The sequence below is a fragment of the Poeciliopsis prolifica genome, unplaced genomic scaffold (genome assembly GCF_027474105.1).
Source record: "Poeciliopsis prolifica strain line A6 unplaced genomic scaffold, Auburn_PproV2 SCAFFOLD124, whole genome shotgun sequence".
NCBI lineage: Eukaryota > Metazoa > Chordata > Actinopteri > Cyprinodontiformes > Poeciliidae > Poeciliopsis > Poeciliopsis prolifica.
In genome coordinates, this window is record NW_026562499.1 from 702,073 (window position 1) to 728,476 (window position 26,404).

Below are 26,404 nucleotides of genomic sequence, written 5' to 3' on the forward strand. Positions count from 1 at the left end.
CAAGAAAATAAACAGGAAACAAGAAAATAAAAGCTTCTTTACCAAAATAAAATTACAACTCAAAATCCAAGAAAAACAAATATACATAGATAATGAAAATGGATTTGGGATGAAATATAAACAAGTTTTTTTGCATACTTGCTACATCCACCCCTCCTATATTTCACCAAAATCCAAGTCAGTCTAAATTTCACAATCCTTACACATGAATAAACTGACAAATTTGATAAAATTTTAGCACAGGGTTGCCATAACCAAGTATAGCATTCAGCTTGAGAGCCACCTACAAAACAGGTTACGAAGGAACATATGGTTGATCAGGCCTATGCCCTTCTCAGATCAATATGATGCCATTTACACCATACAATTCTGTGCCAGCTTTAACCCCATAATCACAATACCAGATGTATATTTGAGGAAAACCATATTCCACTACAGTTACAATGCTGAACTGTCCATAAACAGGACTCGAAACAAATAAATTCACTCAAAACCATGTAAGAATGGACTGGGACTTTTGGCTCACAGAGTTTGCCAAATCCCTAAAATCAAAAGGTCTTTGAACCATAGACTCAATGAGTCTGTTCACCCTTTTGCTGACCCGACCCACCGAGTCCTAACAACTTGGTCAGCATTCTCTGGAAGATGACACATGTCCATGTTAGCATCTGAATTCACAGGAAGAGCATCTGTGTCTGTAGAATGAACTTGACTCACTGTGTGCAACTCTTCTCCTGTCACATGACTATCAGCATGTTCATCTGAGGGTTCCATTACACTGTGAGGCATCACAAGACTCTGGTTGGGTGAGTCTGGTTCTGACACCTCTCGATCCAGAGCAACCTTGCCCTCACAGTTTGTCAATTTACTCATCTCCCATTCATTATCTCCGACATCCAATCTCCTGCCTTCCAAAGCATCAAAGGAGTCCAACAGGCCCTGTGCATCCTCTGGGCTGTCAACAGCCATCTCATCCTGAGCTGTTCCCACAGGTAGAAAACTGATGTCCAATATCAGATTCCTGTGCACAATCTTTTTGTTACCTTGCTTGTCTTCCAACTTGTATGTGTGAGTTTGGAGATTTCTGTCAACAACTGTGTAAACTTTAGCATTCCACTTGTCGGATAGCTTTTTCTTCCCTCTTTCACCCTTGTTTGCTAGCAATACCCTAGCTCCTATATTCAAATGGGTACCTTTCACTTTTCTGTTGTACCCTTCTGCCTGTTTATCTTGTTCTTCCACAGCATGTGCTTGAGCGATCTTAGCTGCCTCATACAGATGTGACATGAGAGTTTTGGCATAAGTTTTATAATCAGTAGTCACTGGATCACATAACACTTGCTTGAAGATCACATCCACCGGGAGCCTTGGAACGCGACCAAACATGAGTTGGAATGGAGCAAATCCTGTAGTCTCATGAACAGTTGCATTATATGCAAAAGTCAGGGTTTGTATTTGTTCAGGCCATTTGTTCTTCTCTCTGAGTGGCAGTGATCTGAGCATGCTGCCAAGCGTGCGGTTGAACCTCTCGGTGCCCCCGTTCCCCATGGGGTGGTACGCAGTGGTGTGAGACTTCGATACTCCTGCCAGTCGAAGGAGTTCAGCAATGAGCTCACTTTCAAAGTTTGCTCCCTGATCAGAATGGATCCGTTCAGGAAATCCATACACACAAAATACATGGTCCCACAACTTTTTAGCAACCTGCTTCGCTGTCTGATTGGTGCATGGAAATGCATGAGCTAGCTTTGTGAAGTGATCGGTCAGGACAAGCACATCCACTGAGTTTTGCTTTTTATCCTCTGCGCTCCAGAAGTCTAAACACACCAACTCCATTGGGGCAAAGGTTCTTATGCTTTTAAGAGGGGCTCGAGCACAAGGTTCTGGTGTTTTGGCAAGAATGCACCTCTGGCAACACTTGACATACTCTTTCACATCAGCATCCATCTTCGGCCAAAAAAATTTGTCTCGCCAGGTGAAGTGTCCGTGCCTGTCCTTGATGTCCAGCCATGTCATGGACGCCTTGCAAGGCTCTGTCCTTGAGGCTTTCAGGAAGAACAAACTGATGTCTCTTCTGTTTGCTGATGGGATCTCGAGTGACTCTATAGAGGATTCCATTCTGAATCTTGAGCCTCTCCCACTGTTTAATGATCACCATAGCTCCTATGCCAAACCCTGCTCTTTCACGTCTGGATGGACGCCTCTCTCGAATAATGAATGGCAAGGTCTTGGAAACATCAGGATCGAGCTTTTGGGCATGTTGTAATTCATTCAAAGTGAACATAGGGAGAGAATCTTGTCCTGGTGTGCCCAAATCTTGGACAGACTGGATGAGCGCTACTGCGCGGGTCTCAGCAACCAAATCCCACTGGTCATGCATCTCCAGAACAGCCTTGACTGCATCACACTGGTAAAGTTGCGAACTACAATGAAGTTCTGGACTGACACAAGATAGTTCCTTCACTTTTTGGTTCTGGACCTTTAGGTGAAAAGCATCTTGGATCCCATCTTGGCTAATACTATCAGCTTCCATAAGGAGACGAGAATAGCCCTCAGTGATGATCCTATGGCTGACAGTTGTTGCAAATGGATCCCTACTGAGAGCGTCAGCCACTGTGTTCTTGGACCCAGGTATGTGTTTCAGATCAAAAGAGAAGGGTGCCAGCTTTGCAACCCAACGCTGCTCACAAGCATCAAGCTTTGGCTTTGTCATGATGTAAGTGAGCGGGTTGTTATCAGTCCATACAGTGAATGTTTGACCTCTTAACCAATGACTGAACTTCTCACATATACTCCATTTCAAAGCCAAAAACTCAAGCCTGTGAGCTGGGTATTTCTTTTGAGAATTACTCAACGTCTTGCTGGCAAATGCGATGGGGCGAGCCTTCTCTTCTCCAGCTGGTACTTGAGACAAGACAGCTCCAAGTCCATCCAGTGAAGCATCAATAGACAAAATCAGAGGCTGTGAGAAATCTGGGTGCGCAAGAATGACACAATTCAACAGCTTTTCTTTAAGACTAAAAAAAGCTGTTTCACATTCCTGTGTCCAGTCAGATGGTCTCAGTTTTCTGTAAGAACCTGCATTAGTTGTTGTTTTGGTTTTGCCCTTCCTCTTCTGTCCAGCGGTTAGAGCAAACAGTGGCTTGGCAACAGACGAACAGCTCGGAATGAATGTTGGTAATAAAATACCATCCCAAGAAAGGACTTGATCCTCTTGACTGAAGGCGTGCATCCATCATCCTCCATCAAGTCAACGTTTGTCATTTTCGTAATGACTTCAACCTTTCCAGGGTCGACAGACACTCCATGGCCGTCTATGATGTGCCCCAGAAACTTCACTGATGATCTCATAAAGTGACATTTCTTGGGGCTCAGCTTGAGGTTGTACAGACGAAGGCGTTGGAACACAACCTCTAACCTCTCCAGAGACTCTTTTTCGCTCGAAGCAAATACAAGGAGATCGTCCAGGTAGCACAACAAACTGCTAAAGTTCAAATCCCCAAATATGCTGAGCATCATCCTCATGAAAGAGGCAGGACTGTTACACAGGCCTTGGGGCATTCTATTATATTCGTACAACCCCATTGGAGTTGTGAATGCCGTGTATTTCTTGTCCTCCTCCGCCATAGGAATGTTGTAAAATCCTGATGTCAAATCCATCGTGCTGAAGTAAGTATTGCCTCCAAGAGCGGCTAAGCAGTCAGACTGATGCGGAAGTGGGTGTGCATCTTTGAATGTCCTTGCATTTAACCACCTGAAGTCTGTGCATATCCTCAGACTGCCATCCTTCTTCCAGACCAGCACAAGAGGAGAAGCATATTCACTCACTGATTTCTTTATGATCTCCTGTTCCTCCATGTCAGATAAAACCTGACGCAGCTTGTGATAATGAGCTGGTGGGATACGGCGATATGGAAGACGAAATGGTCTATCATCAACAAGTCGGATACGATGTACAAAGCCTTCTGCCTTGCCACAATCCAGAGCATGCTTAGAAAAAACATCATTATATTTTTCAAGCAGCTCGACCAACTTTGTTTTCCCTGCCTCATCAGTGTGGCATAAGCCAATGTCGAGGTCACCGAGCCCAACCTGTTGCAGTCGCAGCTTCAGATCTGCGGGCCTCACTTTGACATGTACCTTCTCTGGAGCAGCGGTTTCAACCTGGTTGATGCCTTGAAAGGTTTCAAAATCTTCAACCGCCAGGCAAGGGGACACATCTGCCAACTTGCAGTTTCTTTTCAACGTGGTGGGCTTGTCTGACAGGTTAGCGACTTTTAAAGGAACCCACCTATCTCCCCATAAAGGAGTGATAATGCGAGCAACCATGATGTTGCGCGGCATTGACTTAGATGAGGTTGGTTCAGTAATTACAGTACTCCCTGGGGACATGGGGACATTATATGGTAGCTTACCCCACACCAGATGTTCAGTCCTTGCCAGTAGAGTAACAGACTGTTGTAATTTGACTGTGCCGATCTTCTCTGGAAATTCTTCACCTCTCCACCGAGAAGTACTTGCCATCATGTCGAGAAACTGCTCACATTCTGGGAGAAGACTGGGGCTGGACACTAGACGCCAATAGTCATCTGTGATCTTCAGCTGATGCATGAGAAATCTTATGACATTTGTGCCAATGATTAAATCGTCCCTTTGGCCTGGCACTACTAACACAGGGACAACACATGTCTCGCCATACAGTTTCATTTCCACTTCATACATACAGCGGGGTTTGCTGAGCGACCCACCACAACCAATGAGAACTATTTCTTGAGAGAGGGGAACAGGTTCTGAGAGTGAGTCCTGATTCAGCATCATTTGTTCCACCTTCTCACTCAATGTGCAGGCCATGGAACCAGAGTCAAGCATCCCCTTTAACTGAAACTTGTTATTTAAAGTCACAGGTGTATAAAACAGTTCATCAAATGGCTCGACTTGTTGTGTGTTTTGAGCTATTACCCTAGCACCAACTGGTGCTGCTGCACATGCCTTTTCATATTGCTGTTCAATGTCATTATTATTATTGAGGGTTTTTTCTTTTGAGCCCACACCACCCCTCATCCCATGCAGGCCAACTAGTTTAAATGCTGGGGGTCTTGAGACTGAAGGCCATGCTCACTTCTGGTAGATAAGCGGTTTGGACAGTCTCGCTTAATATGATTTGGTTCAAAGCATGCTAAACACAAATGTTTCTGTTTGCAGTGTGAGATGGTAGAATGATCTCGAGACTGACAAACCCTGCATGCTTTGTGGTGCACTTGGCTGGGTGAATTCTGTTTGCCTGCAACCTGACTGTTCTGTGAAAGTGCACGTTCAAAGAGACTGACTAAAGTTTTCATGCAACCGTCGTTGCAATGTGACGGGCTGCGGCACCAGTCTCTCGGTGTGATGGATTGTCTCTTAAGTGGCTGGGTGGTGGTGATAATTGCTCAGGAACAGGAGCTTGAGCATGAGCAGTAGCTAGTTTAGGATATCTTGACCTGGAAGATGTCTGCTCTCTGGTTTCAATTTGGTAACGATCAACGTGTTCCTGAATTTCACCAGCCGTCCATTTGTCTGGTGCCTTGAACTTCAAGATGGCAGCAAGCGCTGGGTCTGGACAATGTTTCACAAACATCATAGTTGCTTCTTGGCAAGGGTTATCCAGATGCCGTCCTAATCTCTTTAAACCCTCTTCCGCTGCATCAACTGCCTTGTTCAAGCGTACCCAGTAATCTAGGGGTGTTTCTCTTGCTAGTGGCACAGTGTTATAAAAGTCGGCCATAGGCATACATGAAAAGGGCACATCACTGAAATGTTGTCTAAGGATGCTGTAGACAATATCTGGTTTTTCCTGAGGCTTTAGTGAAGGGCTGCTTCGCAGTGTAATTCTCACAATGTCCTTAGCTTTTCCCATCAACTTAGAGAGAATCTCAGTGTTCTGTTCGTTAGTGGGTGTGCCTCGTTTTCTGAAGTAGATTTTCATTAATTCTTCCCACTCGCCAACAGTGTATTTGTCAGAACCATCTCCCCTGAAAGTGGGGGGTTCTTTGACATCTGGCTGTAGTACTAACTTTGCCCCAGTCAAGTTGAGGTAAGTGGGTTCACTCTGTGATTGGCCCACACTGCTCTGAGATTGCAGACCCTTCACACTCCCTTCCCCACATTCACCCTTAAGACGGTCCATTATGGACTGTCCAACTTGTTGTGCAATGCTTGTAATAAGGTCACTTAATGGTGGATCAGCACTAACTGAATCGTCCGGAACTGCACCATCATACTCAACGCTAGAAGATACATTCTCAACTACACGCGTAGAACAAAAGGCTGGAGAGCCTGCATCATGACTGTTTCGAACTGGGGTAAAAGGCGAAGCCTCAATCATTCTCCCTCTCCCCACAGAGAAGTTAACATGACTCAATGAACATTTATCCTCGTCTGCCTTATTTTTAACATAAGTCATTTTCTTTTTCTTTTTTTTTTAAATTTTCTTTTACAATCGTTTACATAAATGCAAATATTTAAAATGTATATATATATTTTGTTGTTGTTGGTGGAGCAAAACACTATTCAACATCCAACTCTGTTATACTATTCAGTTTGTATAGATGTCTTAATGTAACAAGCAACCTCTGGTGACCAGCTGACGTTGATCCACTCTTCACGAACCACGTGATGAACTTGTCCGAAGCAGTGTGGATCCGGGTCACGGCACCACTGTAGCCGACTTGGACTCTGCGTTGTGTAATAAAAGGGACCAGCAGACGAGGACTCGGGATGTCTAGCAGGTTTATTCTGTTTTAAAACAAAAATAAATCAGTGCAACAGTCTGGGCTCCGACTTTCCCACATACAGCACACACCTCTCCCCAGCGCAGTTCGGCGCGAACTCACGCAGAATTCCATCAGAGGTTCACTAACATTGTTTAACATCTAAACAATCAAAACAAAAACAAACAAATCACCTGCCCGACAGTCGCCACTCCCACAATTCAGATTGAATCAATAAAAAGATATATATGAAAACATATTAATTACATTACTCTAACATCCAGATAACACTTTGAAGAAACTCACATACCTGTTTTAAAACAAAAATAAATCAGTGCAACAGTCTGGGCTCCGACTTTCCCACATACAGCACACACCTTAAACGATCAAAAAAACAAAATTAACCAGGTTGCCTTGGTAAACTCAACAAATGTCGGAATGGTGGGAATCAGACACCCAATACAGTACTGCACCAACATAAAACAGTACAAAAACAATATATAAGATATATTAAATTAGCAAACATACTTTTCTTAGAATATCTGGAATGTTTTCATAAACAAACTGATGACGGCTCTGTGCACTCACCTCTCCCCAGCGCAGTTCGGCGCGAACTGAGGAGAGTAGCGCGAACACACAGGATGTGACGCAAAAACAGGAAACAAGAAAATAAACAGGAAACAAGAAAATAAAAGCTTCTTTACCAAAATAAAATTACAACTCAAAATCCAAGAAAAACAAATATACATAGATAATGAAAATGGATTTGGGATGAAATATAAACAAGTTTTTTTGCATACTTGCTACATCTGCATTCAAATGGCAGAAAATAGTATCAATCAGAACAGTGTACTTTTCAGTCCCGCACAGCGCCTTCTCCCACGGAATCCGAACAGAAAGAGCGCGACCGAGAGTGTGGGAAAACCTTTCACAGCCTACAATGGTATGATCCACTAATTTATATTTTTAAACTCCAAACTGATACTAGAAATAATGACCCATGAACTAAATATGTTCAACAGCAACAATAATAATTCCCATTTCTATTTACAACACATGAAAGTTTAATAAAATAATAATTTGGAGACAGGAAGTTACCTGCTGGATTACAATGGATCTGTCGTCCTTTCAAAATAAAGCTGCCGGTGCTCAGAATTTCCCATCGGAACACCCTCCCACTTAACAATCTAGTGTAACAACATCACATCGCTACACTCTGAGGAAAAAGAATCAAACTAAGAATCGGGACCAGGAATGTCTCCAGTCTGGTTCTCCTGGATCCTTCAGATCAGATCCAGGTTTTCATCTCATCACTGGATCTAAAATATTCTGGTTCTCCGGAACTCGTCTCTTCGGTGTCGATATAAACTAGAGCTGCTGTTGGCAGAAAAATGGATGTGACTGTTTGGTGGAGGATGAGCGTCTCCCTTTCCATGGAGATGATCTGCACAGCGATGGATCCCGACCAGGAAATAAAGTTCAGTTAGTTAAGAAACATCAGAACAGGAAGCCCATGACTTTTACTGAAATGAAATCCAAACTGAATATATAAGGTCTGTTGACTTTGCATAAATTAATCAAAAATAAAAAAAGTATTTCAGAAATTTTACTGTACTTATTTAAATAACAAATTTATTGGTAAACTTATGACTAAAAGATGGATCAAAAAACAGAATGGAGAGTGAAAAGTTTTAATAAATTTCATCTATCAAAATTGTGTTTCTCTAAATTATTCTGAAACTACATGAAGAATAAACTAGCGATGATACATATCGTGCTATTAGCATTAGCTTTAGAAGAGCTGGAGATACAGACTGTTGTTTTTCAGTTATGACGGTCTCACGTTGCATTTGGACTAGAAACTCAGATCTGGCAACCTTCCGAACGGCGCCATGTTTGTTATTTATGAGCGTGAGGCGCATGCGCTGTGCTACATAGAGACATGGCGCAGCTTCATCATCATCGTTTTAAAAAAGAGGCGGGTCGGACGTTCATCCACTGAAACCGGGATTAAACCGAGATTAAACCGGGTGTTCCCGATCTCTCAGGACGTCGAGTGAGCGGCCAGCATGAAGGACTTTTGCGGTTATCCTGAAATCATCTCAGTTTTGACCGAGGCCTAGTATTTTGGCGCCTTGTACTTGACCTGCTGGAGAGGCGGGAGCGCCATGTTTGTTTCTCGGTCATTTACCTTTCGGTAAGTTGCTTGTTGTTTACATGATGAAGTTCTGGAAGCCATTTTTGTTTCAGAAGAGGAGCAACCGGCCGCAGCGTCTCAGCGCGGTTTGGCAGGAGTTTTATATCGTTTTCTTCTTTAGGATAGAAATTCACCACAAACCTCTGATATCAACAAAAACTTTCCGTAGGAAGGAAAGAATAAAAATACATCCAGACTATTTGGGCCAGTTATTATCGCGGGTTTAAATAATGTGAGGGTTTTAATTGTGTCGGTTTTAAGGGCCGTTAACAAACATGCAGGGAATAAATCGATTCCAAACATTTATGAATAAACACCGAGGCTCTTTAAATGTGTATACGCTTGAAATATTAAAGTGATATTTGTGACTGTATGGAAAATAGAGCAGCATATTGCAGTAAGCATATAGCGGGGAGCAAAAGAAGATTTCCGCATGTCCCTTACAGGGCCCCGTATGAATACTTTATGGAGAGTTTATATTGGGAATAGTTCTGTATTATTTGTATTTAAATGAAGCTGTGTGTGTGTGTGTGTGTGTGTGTGTGTGTGTGTTGTTGACAGTCGCTCTGAGGCTCCTGCCTCTTTAAATCAAAATCCCGTTAATGAAAATCCCCTGAGCTCCCCGCCCTCCGCTCCGAGGCAGGGAGTCCGGACGGGACCGGAACTGGATCCCGGACCACCGCAGACCCGTCCTCCCAGCCAGGTACGGTACCGTTCAGCCCTAGCAGCAGCGGGACCGGCCGGCAGCGGCCGCCCGCGCGCTGCTCCCCCCGCTGAGCCGGCAGCTGCTGTCGGAACCGGACGGAGCTACGCTCCGGGTATGGACTCTCCCGGACAGGTTGGGGTTGATTTCAGGGTGTTTGCTGGTTTCTGTGCACAGGGCGACCCTGCTGGGCGGAGCTGAGAGCCAGGGCGGGGCGGGGCAACCTGGCCCAGGTGGAAAGTCACACAGTTTCTATGAGAGGCTGCAGGTTTGAGTTCAGAGACTGAAAACATCTCCAGACAGTTGCTCTGCTGGTTCTGGTCCAGTTCCGCTGGTTCTGAACGGCTAATGGAGCAGCAGAGCTGACCTTTACTCAGCCTGAGCCGGAGGAGGGGACACTCCATTTACCAGCTGGTCTGACCTTTCAGACAAGGCCACTTTATTAGGTACACCTGATGGATGGGTGGATCGAGCAGGTGCTCTCCAGGCCTCCTGAGACTCTCTGGGTCCCTGCAGAGGCTGCCTGTCCCAGTTCTGCAGAACCATGGATCTGGATCTCTGTTAGGGCCCATAGGTTGGTCTGATTGGGAGGAGCCCAGGAGGAAGGATGGATCTGGAGCCTGCAGAGGCTCAGCAGCGTCTCTGTCGGATTCCCCTCTAAACTTAGTAGGTGACATTCGACACTGAGCAGAACCAGCTGCTCTGGGATCAGCCTCCCCACCCTGAACAACAGGCTACATGCTACAAGTTTCAGGCTACATGCTGTAGCTTGCATGCTACATGCTACAGGTTACATGCTACATGTTACATCCATGATCCAGGTTAGGGTTAGCATCAGGAAAAACTGTTATTAGAGGTCCTTTTAATGATTTTCATCCAGACTGAAGCCAATAAGAAATGATAAGGATCCATTTCTGCTCCTGGTTCTGGACTCAGTGATGGTTCTGGACTCAGTGTTTGAGTGGTTCTGGTCCCAGTGAGGTATTTGGCCTCCTGTTGCTGACCTTTCCCGTATCGGACCTCTCGGCGCTATCATCTCCAGATAACAAGACGTTTCCTGCCGGCTCCTGGTTGTGTCCGTGGGAGACCCTGTAGAGGGTCTGGAAGAATCGGAGGGTCTATATTAACCTGGTGAATCACAGCGAGCCTGGCATTCCCTCTCTCCTTTCACGCCATATAAGTCCTACCCCTCCTCCCCGTCCGCACCCCCTCCCACAATGCCGCGCTGCGATCCCTGGCTATTCTTAGCGCCGCGCCCCGCCGCCTCATCTTCCTCAGCCTTCCTCAACCTTCCTCCTGCCTGACCATTCAGACGGTTCCTCTCTTCCAGAGCGTCTCTGCGGTTCGGAACCGAGGATCCGCTGGAGGAATGAGCTGCTACACAGTGACCCTGCCGGGCCCCGGGCCCTGGGCTTCAGGCTGCAGGGGGGCAAGGACTTTAACATGCCACTGACCGTCTCCAGGGTAAGCATGGGGTCCGATCCGGTGGGGTCCGATCCGGCAGAGGGGTGTAAATACTTAAGGAGAGTTTCTGGTCGGACTGAGACTCTTTGCTGAACCAATCAGCCTCCAGCTCTAGTTTCATCATCAGGGAGACGTTACAGTGAAGCTGCTTGTTGCTCCCCATCATCCCACGACTGGCTGCTGAGTTGGGCCTGCTGCTGCGGCCCCTCAAGGCCCCCGAGGCCTCGGCGGCCCCTCATTGCCTCGGCGGCCCCTCATGGCCTCGGTGGTCCCCCGTGGCTTCCACGGACCCTCGTGTCCTCGGCAGCCCCCCGTGGCCTCCGTGGCCCCTCATGACCTCGGGGGACCCCTAATGGCCTTGGCGGCTCCTCATGGCCCCTCATGGCCACCTGTGGCCTCCACGGCCCCTCATGGCCTTGGCGGCCCCTCATTGCCCCCGAGCCTCGACAGCCCGTCATGGCCTCCGCGGCCCCTCGTGGCCTCGGTGGCCCCTGAAAACAGAGCTGCAGCTTCTAAAACTGGACCGGGTTTATGTTTCCAGAGCTCGGTCTCTGAATAGCAGGTTCTGTCTTCATGGCCGCGCTGGCATCTGTTCTGGTTCTGCTGGTTCTACTGGGCCCTTCTGTTGGTGACTCTGGAACTAAACTCTAGAACATTAAACCAGAACAATAAAAACCCAGAAGTGTGGTTCTCCTGAGGTTCTGCAAGCCCAGGTTGCTCTGACAGTGACCAGTGGTCGGCTCGGCTAACTGGAATTAGCTAAGCTAACCCTAAAGCGCTAATCATAAACATTAGATCTGCTAATGCTAACTCATTCATTCATTTGTTATGCTCTTAATATTTGTTCAGTTTATTTATAAAATAAGCCGATACAATATTTTGAACAAACTTCAAAATAAGAGCATGAATATAAATGCTCAACTGCTTGGGGAATTATTAAGTTGATAACTAAAACTTCAAATTTGTGCTTTAGAATCTGTTTGGAACAGTTAATTTAGGGAAGCAGATTGTGGTAAAAGTTAACAAAGCCGCTAAATGTAACGTTAGCTCTGCGATTAGCAGAGTGGCGTTAGTATGTCCTCCACTGCTAGCTTCCTTCAAGTCATCTGGATCGTTGGTTCCGCTGTCTTTCTTCCTCTGATATCAGTCCATTTATTCCCTTCAAGGTTCTGGCCAGGCCTGTTGAGCTGCTGTTGCCAGAGTGATAAACTGGTACTGTTTGTAATGTGGGTCGGTACCAAGTCCTGCTGGAAATTGAAATCAGCGTCCCTTAAAACTTGTCATCAGAGGGAAGCATGAAAAGCGCTGAGTTTACACTTTTTCCTTCCACTGAATTTTCCACTCATAGTGTCCCAACTCTCAGTAGCAGCCCATGTCATTAGAAATGAGTGTTTTCTGAAAGGTTCTGATCGGTCCAGTAGAACTGTTCTGTCATAGACATTTTTATTGGTCCGATCTGATGGTTCTGTTGGTTCTGATGGTTCTGTTGTGGTCCGGTGTCTTACGAAGCCTCGTATGTTCTGGTTGATTTGAACCGAACATTTTTATCCAGAGGAAGAAGCAGCTCGGTTCTGGTTCTGGTCACCTGGTTCAGATGTCAGAACCTCCTGCAGTTCTTGAGGTTCTACTGATGTTGGACTTTAATGTTCTGAAGGTGTCAGGAGAACCAGAACCATCAGTGACAATCAGAGACATGAAGCGCTTCTGGAAAAATGTATTTCTATCATTAATTTATCAATTTGGATTATTTAATGTTCTAACGGTAACATCAGCTGTTTATGGGTCTGAACCATCACAGTTCTACCCTTTTATAAGTTACCAGATTAGCCTGGAAGACCCTCAGGTGGTTCTGATCCGGTCTGCAGGAGGTTCAGATAAACTAAAGGTTGATGTTGCAGTCGGCCAACAGGGGATCCTCTGGAAACAACAGCAGGAGGCGGCGCTATCTCTGGTACCAGGATCGATGGGGGTTTTGGTATCAGAAGAACCGTTTTGGAGCAAACATCAGGTTTTCTCTGGTTCCTCATTTATATGGGTCCAAACTGCAGGAAGGAAAGTTCTGGTATCAAGGTTTGGATTATTTGGCCAAACTGCTGAGCAGAACATGAGCTGATTGTGACTCAGTTAGCAGCTATAATTTGGGTTATTCATCATTCAGTCATACGTTCACCATGGGATTCACTCATTCATAAATGTCACCATTTAAAGCAAAACATTTAATTAGCGAGCTAAATATTTATGTTTTACCAACTAAATGTTAATCTGCAGAAACTGAAGTGATTCAGTTTCACCAGCAGGATGATAGAAGTTAGCAGGCTTTTACTTTGACAGTCCACTTCCCCTCATCAGGGGGGATTTTCCACATTAGCGAAACAGTTAGCTCTGTGCTAGCTAGATATGGAGATGGAAATATTGAAGTTCTCAACAAAATGGTTGAGTAGGAGTTAAACATTTCGCTCCAGACTGCAGCTGTGCTACTAAATACTTAGATTCAAACTGTTTAGTTTAAAGGAAACTATTCAGCTGGTCAAGTTTTTAGTTCCAAGTGAAATATTTAGTATGAAGTGAAGCAAAAATATGACTAAAAAAATTAACCCAAATTATTGCTGTTAATTTCTGAGTGTAGCTTTAGTAATGGCTCTCTGTACATTTCTACAAACGTCTGAACTGGTTTCCCTTTAAACTGGTTTGTCCATCAGCTGAACTGGATCCAGTGACTCAGAGGGAATGTTTTCATTTCTTCTCTTCTGTAATCTGTGAAGGATGCAGCTTTCTGCTGATCTTTGTGTCATGTTTTGCTGTTGCTGCAAAGCGCAGCGGCTCTTTGCCCTGCAGGCGTCGGTTTTCCTGCAGCTTCAGCTGCTCCTGTAAACTTTACAGTGAAAGGCGAGCCGGCGGTAACCGGAGCCGTGCTGCAGCGCGGCGCTGACCCGGCCAGCACCGTCCCGGCCAGCACCATTCCGGCCAGCGACTCCCACAACTCCCATTACAGCAGCGGGGGCATCCCACATCCGCAGAGCCCAAATTAGACCTGCAGGGATGCTGGTGGATCCTATAGTGAAGAGGTCAGAGGTCAGAAGGAAACCCTACAGTTTTATATCAAACAAATACAGAAACATAAATATTTACCTCTTTTAAAGTGTTTTAGACCTTTAAGCAGATCAGATTTAAGGCCATAAATCAGAAATATTAGATTACTGAGAGAGAATCCATCCCAGAACCAGAACCAGAACCCTTCACGTCGGAACCAGAACGTCATAGATCACAGCCTAATGGGACATCTGGGATTGAAACGTCAGAAACTAGATGAAACGTCTGCTGCAGGACATAAACATCAATAACGTCTTGAAGGTCACAGCAGAAGAAGCAGAAGCAGCAGAAGAAGCAGCTGCTCTGGGCGCCATGTTGGTGAAAACATGGCCGCCGTGTTGGTGAAAACATGGCCGCCGTGTTGGTGAAAACATGGCCGCCGTGTTGGTGAAAACATGGCCGCCGTGTTGGTGAAAACATGGCCGCCGTGTTGGTGAAAACATGGCCGCCGTGTTGGTGAAAACATGGCCGCCGTGTTGGTGAAAACATGGCCGCCGTGTTGGTGAAAACATGGCCGCCGTGTTGGTGAAAACATGGCCGCTCGCTGAGAGCAGATCTGCATCAGTCAATAGCTTAAATGAGCAATTTAGCATCTTAGCATTAGCAGAACTAATGTTTATGATTAGCACTTCAGAGTTAGCATAGCTAGCTTTTAACTAGTGGGGGTCACTACAGTGTAACATAATTTAAAAATAATAACTGACCATAAATGATCCAGAAACCGGATCGCTATGGAAACGAGAAACGGTGACAGGAATATTCTATAAAATTAAGTTACGAAATTCAACAAAGAGCTTCAGGTAGATTAACAAGTTTAAATAATTAACCCTGAACTGAAACTAGATCAAATATCTGGTGATAACTTTATCAAAACATGATGAATGTTCTGATTTTCTAAATATTTCTGTTGGTTTTTATGTTTAGCGGTGAATAAACTTTCATTTTTTAATGATGATTCTTTTCTTTCTGGAACCAAAACAAATTAATTTATTCAGATTAAATTACCAGAAATCAGAGAAATGTCTGAATCTGAACTACATGAAGCTGAAGCGTTTTGGACCGGCGGATCAGAAGCAACCAGAACCAGGGATCCTGGCGGCCGGTCCGGTCCGACCCGGTTGTGAAATGTGAGCCATGCAGGCTGCGACCTGTATGTGGGTCAGAGAGGCTCTGAAACCGGCCGCCGCACAGGCCCGGCATTGTTCGGGCTCAGTGAGCAGCTTCCTGTTAAACTTCACGATCTGGTTCTGATTAATCTGGCAGCCAATCGGACCAGGAGCTGAGCTGGGGTCACAAGGTTCTGGAGGGTTGGAGAAGTTCTGGAAGGTTCTCCCCTCTCAGCCCACTCTGATTCTGTCTCCCAGCGAGATTATTTGTCCCTAGATTACAGTAATCTGAGTGAACGGATGATAAATCGATCTGTTCTCATTCCACTGATTGTTTCTTGGAACGCCAGCGGTAATCCGCCGTGGCGCTGACCCGTTCTCCGTGTTCTGGCCCGGTTCTCTCTGTTGAGACAGATAACGCCGGGCAGCAAGGCGGCGGGGGAACCTTATCCAGGGCGACGTCATCGTGGCCATCGACGGTGTCGGCACCGAGGGGATGACCCACCTGGACGCCCAGAACAAGATCAAGATGGCGCACCACAGCCTGGCGCTCACCATGACCAAGTGAGGACCAGAGGTCACCTGAGGTCACCTCACCTGCAGAACCAGCAGCACTCATGATTTTTTCTCCTGCAGGTCGAAGCGCCCCGTTGCCTTGGCGCGCCCAGAATGGACGCCGTGATTCCCATGATCCCTCACCAGCAGGTAGCTCCGCCCCCTTGACTGCAGCTTCTCATGGTTCAGAAGCTCTTTGCTGCCTCCAGTGGCGACATGAGGAACTGCTCCTTACAGCAGAACATCTCAGAATGTCGCATTAGAGAGGAAACGTCTCACCAGTCGTCTCACAGTGAAGCGTCACACTGTGATGTCATGACTATGGCTGCAGCTGACTGGTTGCCAGGGAGATTCACTGTCATAAGAGGAGCTTGTACTTTACAGAAACTTCACATTTATTCTTCAACCATCCGTTTCTCATCAGTCTATGATTTTCTGAGAAATTAATTTTGGGTTTTCTTTACCTGGAGCCATGACCAATAAACTGCAAAACATATAAAGGCTTAAAATATTTTAGTCCCTGTGAGATGAATCTATTTGAAAAGTTTTTCACTTTCTGAGATGACTGGTGAGAAATATTGAAATTTATCACAATACTCTGATGTTTGATATTAAAAAAAAAAAAATAAAGTTGATCTATTTCTGCTGCTGGATTATTAATCTGTCTGCTTCACCAATAATCAAACGATAGGAAACTGATAGATATAAATTAAAACAACAGTTAGATGAATCATTCCCAGCAGCACAGGGCATTCTGGGTAATCAAGGCTAGCGTGTTAGCCTAGCGCTAGCAGCAGAAATGGCTCCTGGTCTTCAGCCAAAGACTAAAGAGAAATCACTAAACTCTGACGCCTCCATCTTGTTTCATCTGGTGAAACAGGAAGTTGCTCTCAGTGTCTTCAGAGGTTTTAGTGTTGTTTCCTGCAGTGGTTGTTGATGCAGCGCCCCCACAGGCCAGGAGGGGAACAGGCTGGTCAGACTCAGAACCACAGCAGCTGGAGGTGGAGCAGATGTTCTGGTTCCAGTAGAACCGGGTTGACTGGACCGTCAGGAGGGAACAGACTGAATGTAAATGTTTAGGGTTAGAATAATACCGTCACTGTTAAATAGTTGGAAGTGATTTTAGCTGCAGTTTGTATTTCTGTTGTACCAAAACTCCTCCACATAAATCTGATAGTTTGAAGATAAAATATACCAACCGAATTGTTAAATATGGTCCAGATTCTAATTTTTAGCAAAGTGTGATTTTAGTCTTAAACTGGATAAGTCCTGCTGTGAGTCTGTCCCTCAGATGACCCCTCATGTCTCCTCCTCCCGGCGCCCGGCGCCTCAGGTAAACGGCCGTGCGTCTGCGCCGCCCCAGCCTGCGGCGGCTGGCTCTCCGGGGAGGAGTGGCGCGGCGCCCAGCCCCCACCACCGGGGGCAGTATAACTCCCCCTCGGCCTGTACTCAGAGGAGACTCTGAGGGAGATGGCGGCCATGCAGGCGGGGTACGTAGAGAGCATGCCACTAACGCTGCTGACCTTTGACCCCAGGGAGGAGGAACCAAACCTGATCAGAACATTTAGGGATGAAACTTTTAGCTGAAGCGCAGAGGTCAGTTAATCCAGAGCGGCGATTCTTCAGCTGGGTTTGGTGACCGAGCCAACGCCGAGGCCGGACACCTGTCGGAGCGAGGGCGTCTCTAAAGGTCAGGGGTAACCCGACCCCACCAACACGCGTCACAAGGGTTCGGGACTGAAATTATAGATGACGGTTGACTTGTAGAGGAATTAAAACAAACCGTTCTCAGCATTTAATCCAGAAGAATCCAAAGATTCAGCAGCTGGAGATCTGGAGCTGCTCCGGTTTAAACACGAGAAGCAGAGGGCAGAGATTTACATCTACATCTTTAATCTGGTTCCGGAACCAGATTAAAGGTTCTGCAACCAGATTAAAGGTTCTGGAACCAGATTAAAGGTTCTGGAACCAGATTAAAGGTTCTGCAACCAGATTAAAGGTTCTGCAACCAGATTAAAGGTTCTGCAACCAGATTAAAGGTTCTGGAACCAGATTAAAGGTTCTGCAACCAGATTAAAGGTTCTGGAACCAGATTAAAGGTTCTGCAACCAGATTAAAGGTTCTGGAACCAGATTAAAGGTTCTGGAACCAGATTAAAGGTGGTCCTGGCCGTTTGGAGGAGGACCTGAAGGTTCTGATGAAGAACGCCTCCTGCTGACGGACGCTGATCTTCATTTCTTCATGTGAAGGCTTTGTTCAGCCTCTGATGATGTTTCTTCTTCTTCTGTTTCTGTCGTCTGTTTGTCTCCAAGGTTTTCTGCCCCGCTCCTCCCAAGTTAGTACCCTGTCTGCTGTGTGTCTGACGGTTTGCTGTGGTTCTGCTGGATGTCTGTAGATTAGCACGAATCTTTAGCTGCTGGAACCTCAGTGGGTAGTTTAGTGTTTCTGGGAGTGAAAATGTCTTGATCAGAAAATAATTTAATCTCTTAATTCCTTTTATTTCTGTCTCAATGTCAGATTATGACAGTAATCAGCGTTTGACACCAAATCCAGTTCAGCCAAACCTTCCTGCAGACTGCATGCTGCCGAGTGCATGAATTGCATTATTATTATATTAGTTATTATTATTACTGCTAATATTGAAAGATTTTTCTACAGTTAGAAATAAAGATGAAAGTTTTGTTTCTGGCGAAATGGGACGAAGTTTTAATTCTTTGTGACGTTTATTCAGTTCCAAGTTTGGTTTCACGAATAGTTTCCTCGTCAGTTTGAGGACATTTAGTTATGTTGATGCACAGTAGCGTCTCCGACGCGTCTCCAGAGCCTCCCATCGGGTCTCCTATGTGTCTTGATGTTCTGGTTGAGGCCAGCCCAGTCCTTGCTGGTTCTGAGGTGAACCGGGCCTGTGCTGTGTTTGCTGTGAGCATGCAGCTTTCTGGTTGCTTCTTCTTCTTGTTTTAAACTCAAACCCAGTCGTCCAACCGTCCTGTCCTCCGTGTCTTCCTGGTCTTGTCCGTCTCCCCTCAGTGCCGGCTTCAGCCCCGGCGTGCTGAAGGACTCGGGCCTGTCGGCCCAGAAGACCATCGAGGTGACGGGTCCGGGCGGGAAGGCCACCATCATCCACGCCCAGTACAACACGCCCATCAGCCTGTACTCGCAGGACGCCATCATGGACACCATCGCCGGCCAATCGCAGGCCAAGGGACACGATGCTGGGTAGGACGCTGCCTGATGTCCAACTCTTTGGACAAGTTGGTGCTTTGGGTAAAATCTGACCTCCGTGGAGGTTCTGGTTCTGTTGGGTTCAGTTCTGAGCAGCTGAACTGTCTGAGCTCAGTCCTCCACTTTTATTGTCCTGTTTCATTCGAAGGTCCGTTTATTGACTTGTTGCTCTGCTGGGTTCTGGTTCTGGGAACTCTAGGAGATCCAGACTCTAGTTCTGGTTCTGGTTGCTCTTCTTGATTACCTTTGCTGTCAGAAGGATCAATAATCACAGACGGTTCTGATGGTGTTGGTTCTGTTCAATAATAGTGTTCTGGTTCTGATGGTCGGCTTGTAGGTTCTGTTTCCCTTCGTTTCTATTTCGCTGTGATGAAAAACAAAAAACTGATTTTTAATACGTTTATTAAAAACAGTAGAAACTCATTAAAATAATCAATATTTCTGATGTGCAAAATGAAAAACTTTTAGAAAACAAACCAGAAAGTCTTAAAAATATGAGTTTTAGGGCCAGAGTGAAAACTGAGAATGAAGTCAGAACATCAAAAAAAATTACAAGAAAAAAGTTTTAATGAGTAAAAGTTTGAAGAGTTTTCAGGATTTGATGATCAGTTCAGACGTTTACTGTTAATCATAATAATTTGATGCCAAATATAATTTCACAAGATGCTCAAAATTTATAATTTTAATTTTTTTTGTTGGAGGAGCTGACATAAAATTATAACTTTATTCTGGAGATTTAAAAAAAAAACCAGATTGACCCTGAATGACCCAGATTGACCCTGAATGACCCCAGTTTGACCCTGAGGTCTGCGCGTCTCTGGAGGTGAAAAATGTTGACTGAAGAGAAAATCTCTGAATGTTCTGATCCGGTTTCTCCTCTGATCAGTTCTTGTTTTATTTTCCCATCTCAGTATCAAGTCAGTGTGTCTTTAACCCAGTTAACTCAGTTAAACCAGTTAACCCAGTTAACCCACTCAGATCGAGGAGCCGGAGCTCTTCCAGCTCTGGCTCTGATTGATGCTCCTGAAGCGGTTCTGTTCTGACCCGGTCCGGTTCTGGTTGCAGTCGTGTCTCTGTAAGCGACCGGCTGGTGGACAGCGCCTCTCCAGTCTGCCAGGCGGTCCGGACCACAGACCAGAACCAGAACCAGAGTGACTGGAGTCGCCGCGGCGCCCAGTCCAAGACGTTCCAGCTGCTGGCCCATCTGACCCAAACCGAGCCCAGTAGGTCTGGTTCTGCTGGTTCTGGAGGACAAAGGCGGAGCGATCAATGGGTTCTTTATGTCTGCTTCCAGCTCAGCAGCAGGAGGATGAGGAGGAGGAGGTGATGAAGAGGAGCAGGTAGACTCCGCCTCCTCACCTGAGCACCCCCCTCTCCCTCCCTCACTGTTTACTGACCGAACCTGCAGGTCCATTTCTCCAGCTGCATGCAGTGAGTGTGTGTGTCCAGCAGGGGGAGCTGCAGCTCTGCAGGCTGACCTGGATCCACTGGATCTCTGGAACGAGACGGAAACGGATCCAGAATGTCAAACCTCATGATGGGAGCATAGAGCTCCAGAACATATCGGTGTTTCAGTCGCCTCACTTTATTTTAACAGGAAACTAAAATACACACAGCAGACAAACATTCATAAAACTTAATATTTCTTAATGAACCGTCTGCCGGGTTTCTAGCATCAGTTACCCTGGCAACAGACACAGGAAGTTGGAAACCTGAGCAGAACGTAAAGTTTCTCCTGTTGCTTCAGTCCCGAGTTTCTCTGGAGGCAGAAACAGCAGAGAAGCATCATGTGACGTGTAACAGGCTCCGCCCACCGGCCCGCCGCCGCCGGGCGGCTCTCTGCTTCATCCTCCATTAATCCCATCGATCCTCCAGGCTCCACTGGTCCTGGATCGATGCAGCAGCGGTCGGCTGTTTCCTCCAGAGAGTTTATTTTGTCTCTGGGAGGAAGAGGAAGCAGATTAGATCCAACTGAAGGTCGACTTCCTGCTGGAAACGGATTAAAACACTCAGTTCATTTCACTCTATAAAACAGCAGATGTGTTAAAATGTCAGATTGAAAACAACAAGAAACAAGACAATTTAAATATTCTGCAAGAAATAATAAAACTTGTTTCAGAACCACAAAAAATAACATTGTTTGGTTATTTATCTCTAACAATATTAAATCAGAAGCTTTAATTTAATTAACTTCACAGTTTCCACTTTGATATCCCAAAACAATGCCTTTTATTAAACTAATAAAGACTAACATTTAACTTTCACCACATTAAATATTTTATATATCAACTCAAGTTTTCCATGGTTAAATGTTCTTTTGACTGTTTGCCAGAGGAAAAAATACATATTTTTGCAGAAGAAAATCCCAAAGTGCTCAATATTTTCCAAATAAACACCAAGGAGTAATAATTTGGGTGCTTCAGTCTTGGTTAAAAATTAATATTATTGATTATGATGGATTATAACATTTAACCATTAGATCCAAACAGGATTCAGAATTGAATAAAAACCAGTAAAAGATGTGAGCAGGAGTCTGACATGGAGATGATGTCATGGAGGAACGTCTGACCTCTTCCTCCTCCTCCTCTTCCTCACTGCTCCAGATCTAATAAAGCTCTAATCACATTGATCCAACATCCAGCTGCTGCTCCCAGCAGGATTCATCCTGAAACATTCCTGACTCCCAGCAGATCATCAGCTTGTGAATGTAGACGGTTGACAGGAAGCAGTAGAGGTCAGAGGGTGAGGAAGTGTTGATTTCAGTCTTCAGAGAGAGGCGGTGCGTTTAAGTGTTTCACAGAGTGGGACATCAGGCCACCTGCTGAGCTGATTGGTCGATTAAAGAGGCAGAAATATTTCTGAAGAAACTTTGAGATGGTTGGATGGATGAAGAGAGCATTACTTGGTCACACCAAGCAGCCAATCAAAGGCTCTGTAGCCTGACCAATCAGAAGACAGTCCGTGATGAAGACTGCACCTTCAGATGAAGGCTCTGCTGTGGGAATTGAACCTTCGATTTTAACATGTGTTTGTGCTTTTCCAGCCAGTACGGGATGGCCCCGCCCACGCACCAGGCTCCGCCCCCTCAGCAGTTCCAGCCGCAGCAGTTCCAGCCCATGCCGCCGCTCTACCAGCAGCCCCCCACTCCAAGCCCCGCCACCCAGCAGAGCTCCATCCAGATCCCCGTTGGCTCCGCCCCCCCGAAGGTGGTGAGCACGGCCTGCATCTTCCCCTCCCAGCCAGGTGAGGGAGTGTGAATATGGTGGCCGTCAGAGGGCGCACATCAGCAGATATCAGGCTGTAACCAGAACACCTGTCAGTCAGAGTGAAGGTCAGAGGTCACCATTGCTGATTCTCAGAGTCTCAAAAGGCTTCAGCATAATAAAAGCCAATATATAACAACGCTGTTTTTAGGAGAAGCTAATGCTAAAACCAGAGTTATTTCACTCCTAGATTTGAGCTGAAGAGAAGCTCAGTGCGCTAAGCGCTTTCAGAGTCAGCCTGTCTGTTCACTTTGTGATGCTATCAGACCGTGTTGCCTGTGTCTGCAGCTCCAGTCCAGCCCCGCCCTGCAGCAGCCGCCCCACCCCCTGCCGCTCCTCCTCCGGGTTCCTCCACCGCCAACCGACCGCCCTGGGTGACCGACACCAACTTCGCCGATAAGTTCGACCCGGGGAAGACCACCACCTCCTCCGCGAAGGTCCAGCCGCTTCCTCAGGCGGCTCCGCCCCCGCCGGCGTACATCCCTAACCCGTCCCCCGCCGGGCCGCCCGCCCCCAGCTCCGCCCACATCACACCGAGCCCCGCCCCCTTCCTTCCTGTGGCGAGGGGCGTGGCTCAAAGAGCAGAGAGGTTCGCCGCCAGCAGCCGCACGCCTCTGTGTTCAGCGTGCAACAGCGTCATTAGGTACGGGCCTCGGCGTTCATCAGAGCGGCTCGTTGCGGTGCATAGTGTGTGACGGTGTTGCTGTGGTCCCCAGGGGCCCCTCCTGGTGGCCCTCGGCCGGTCCTGGCACCCCGAAGAGTTCAACTGCCACTACTGCCACGTCTCCCTGGCCGACGTCAGCTTCGTGGAGGAGCAGAACAACGTCTACTGTGAGAACTGCTACGAGGAGTTCTTCGCTCCAACCTGTGCCCGCTGCAACACCAAGATCATGGGGGTGAGGCAGACCCTGGGGTCATAGGTCATCCTGACTCTCATGTAGTGGTTAGAAAGCCACTTTGCACGTGTTTGAGTTTAAAGATCTGAGGTGATGGGAATGGGAACAAAGTCTTGACATAGTTAGCAAGCCAGCTAATGGTAATGCTAGCACCAGGAATCGCATAGAAGGAAAGACAAAAATGGCAAAAACAACGAGAATTATACAGGATGGCTCAGTCCTCAGGGAGCTAACTGCTAGCACACCGCGCTAACATTAGCAATAGCAGAAACACAATGCTACTGCGAGCAAAGCAATGACCAGGATGTCATAGCAACACAGTTGTCTTTTGCACAACAAATACTCCACCTCTGATGTGGGAACATTTCCGAGAGAAATGGTGCTAAGAGGTTCTGATGGCTTAATTCACCAACAACCAAACATTTTGACCTCCATTTGTAGTTTCAAATCCTGGAACTTGGACTACAAAATTACTGCAAGAAATAAAAATGGCAGATTTGTGAAATTGGTGAGAAATCCAAACAGAAAACAGAGAAATCTACGCCGCACCACGAGAGACCAGATTCATCATCAATGCTGTTCTAGAAATTCAAAGTATACACAAAATATATTTAAGGGCTAAAAAAAAAATTGTTTGCATTATACATAATTATTTAACATTACAATAGTTTATTTTTCTGATTTTTGAGATTTTGAGGCCTTGGTTAGTTTGTTGCCTTGGTGTTTCTCTGAGTGACGTAACGACCACATGCGTTGCAGGAAGTGATGCACGCCCTGCGGCAGACGTGGCACACCACCTGCTTCGTGTGCGCCGCCTGCGGGAAACCATTTGGAAACAGCCTGTTCCACATGGAGGACGGGGAGCCGTACTGCGAGAAAGGTACAGCGGACCCCGTTCTCTGGGACAGAACCGGGTTTATACTGGAGGCTTCAGGTCCACCAACAGGGAAACATGGTCTGAAGAGACGACCAGGAAAAGACAGGGAACTTGGTCCTGCTGGTGGTTAAAGTGGTTACATCAGTAGGAAGGTGGAGCTGGTTTTGTTGTTGTGGAGATGAAGATTTGTTTCATAAATTCATCTGTGATGATTTTAATTTCCTTGCTATCAGTGGTGGTGCTGCTAGCTTTAGCTAACTCTAAACGCTAAAAATAAAAAATTCTGAAGTTGGAACACCAACATAGTAAACAGTGGAAGCTAATGCTAAAGCCGATGATAAGTTTGAATTTGTCTGCTGTTTGAATTTAAATTGCATCCATAAAAATGAATTTAGGAGAAGCTAAGTGTGCTAAAAAATTCAAAGTTAGCAAAAACTTTGTTAGCTCTGAGCTAAAGCTAAAGCTCAGAGCTAAAACCTTTGCTATTACCAGACTAGCAGAAGTGTTCCCACCATTGGTTCTGACGGATCTTTGATCCTTGGAATAAAAATGGTGAATTTGCTGGAAGTCCTTGTTTAGCAGTTCTGAAACAAATATTAGCATGTTAGCGTTAGCAGCTTAGCGTTGGTCCTTTGCTCCGTCAGATTACGTCGCCCTGTTCAGCACCAAGTGTCACGGCTGCGACTTCCCGGTGGAGGCTGGAGATAAATTCATCGAGGCTCTGGGCCACACCTGGCACGACACCTGCTTCGTGTGTGCGCGGTAAGAGCCGGCTCAGAGGCAGAGGTCAGAGGTCAGGCTGTCCTTTAAGTGCTGCTGTCTCTGCAGGTGTGCCACGTGAACCTGGAGGGTCAGCCCTTCTACTCCAAGAAGGACAAGCCTCTGTGCAAGAAGCACGCCCGCCATCAACGTGTAGAGCTGAGCTGAGTGAGCAGCCGCCATGCTAACCACCAGCTACTGATGATGATGATGATGATTCTGCTTCCAGACAGGAAGTCCTGCTGCTGCATGCGACCGGGGCTCAGGTCAGAGACAGCCGGCTCCATGCTGCACCTGCAGGGAAAAATGATCCCTCAACTACAGACGATGGGTTGATGCTGGAGAACAAATTATTTTTAACGTCACTTTTAGTCGTTGAATACAGTTTGATGTTTTAACACAAAGTTTTAGATTTTAAACTTGTGCCATCTTATTTATTCTAGACACAAACCATAAAGTTCTGTTTTTATTTTTTAATCAACCTGCAGATGTGCCTGTTTGACTTTTATTATGTATAGAGATGCTTTCAGCTCAACAGGAGTTTGGTTCTGGTTCTGGTTCTGGTGCCGATCTCTGGACTGAACAGCATCAGATCCAGAAACTCTATGCTGTGAAGCTTTTCTGTCTGCAGCAGCTTCATCTCAGACCCAACAGATCCACACAGGAAACGCTAACGAGTCGTTTCCTGTGTGACCTGCCGGGGCGCTGCTGCAGACTGAGCTGATGGAGCCGATCCTCCTCTGTCTTTATCTCAAACCTTTTCTATTTATTGATCGCGCTGAGTGTATTTTGAAGTGTTTATTTTAGTTTTTTTTTTACCTGAACTGTAAACGTGTCTGAGCTGCCGCAGATCAGACGCTCAGGTGTAACGGGTCCGTTCACACTGCAGAACTTCAGAACCACTTCCTCTGGATTACAGGAGGCTGCTGCAGCTTCAGGTAAATTAAACACAAACACAGAAATAATCCAGAATGACAGTAGAGATAATCACAATCTGCTTTTTAACCTGATTAACTTTTAATAAAGTAAAAATAAACGTAGTTAGAGGAGCAGTAAATCTGAAAGTTTGATCAGAATCTGGACCAGAAACCAGATTCCAATCCAGAAGATTCAGGGTTGAGATTATTTTGGACCACAGAAACCAGTTTGCTAACTATAAATACTGTTTTAGCGTCTCCTGGTGGCTAGTACAAGAACTGCACTTAGATCTATCTTTCACCTCCATCTCTGCTACTGCTTTTAGTTAATAAGCACCAGTCTCAGCAGGTGTCTGCTAATATCCAGACCTCTGCTGTCAACCAGAAAGAACATCGCCCAACAGGCTAGAATCATCTGCATAGAAACGAATATTAAAATTATTGCTATGTTTGCTAAACCGTCGCTGCGTTGGCTGAGTAGATGTTCAGGAAACAGACCTGCTGCCAGAGACCTGAAGAGAATATTTCAGATTATAACCTGGGATGCAATTTAGCAACAGTTTTTAAACAATGTTTGAAAGTATTTTGACTTTAATCCTTGTTGTATGT

The 26,404-nt window shown here is 46.0% G+C and overlaps 1 protein-coding gene and 1 pseudogene across 1 annotated transcript; one reads left to right on the forward strand and one right to left on the reverse strand.

Annotated features, from left to right (window-relative positions):
• Window positions 1-5,332: 5,332 nt before the first annotated feature.
• Window positions 5,333-7,792, reverse strand: LOC129355094 (uncharacterized). The gene is made up of 2 exons (XM_055024645.1): window positions 7,547-7,792; window positions 5,333-7,123 (listed from the first exon to the last, which is right to left on the reverse strand). Exon 2 carries the CDS (start codon window positions 6,437-6,439, stop codon window positions 5,333-5,335), a length of 1,107 nt encoding a protein of 368 aa, XP_054880620.1. The 5' UTR covers window positions 6,440-7,123; window positions 7,547-7,792.
• Window positions 7,793-9,521: 1,729 nt separating this feature from the next.
• Window positions 9,522-24,960, forward strand: LOC129355095 (LIM domain-binding protein 3-like; annotated as a pseudogene).
• Window positions 24,961-26,404: the final 1,444 nt, after the last annotated feature.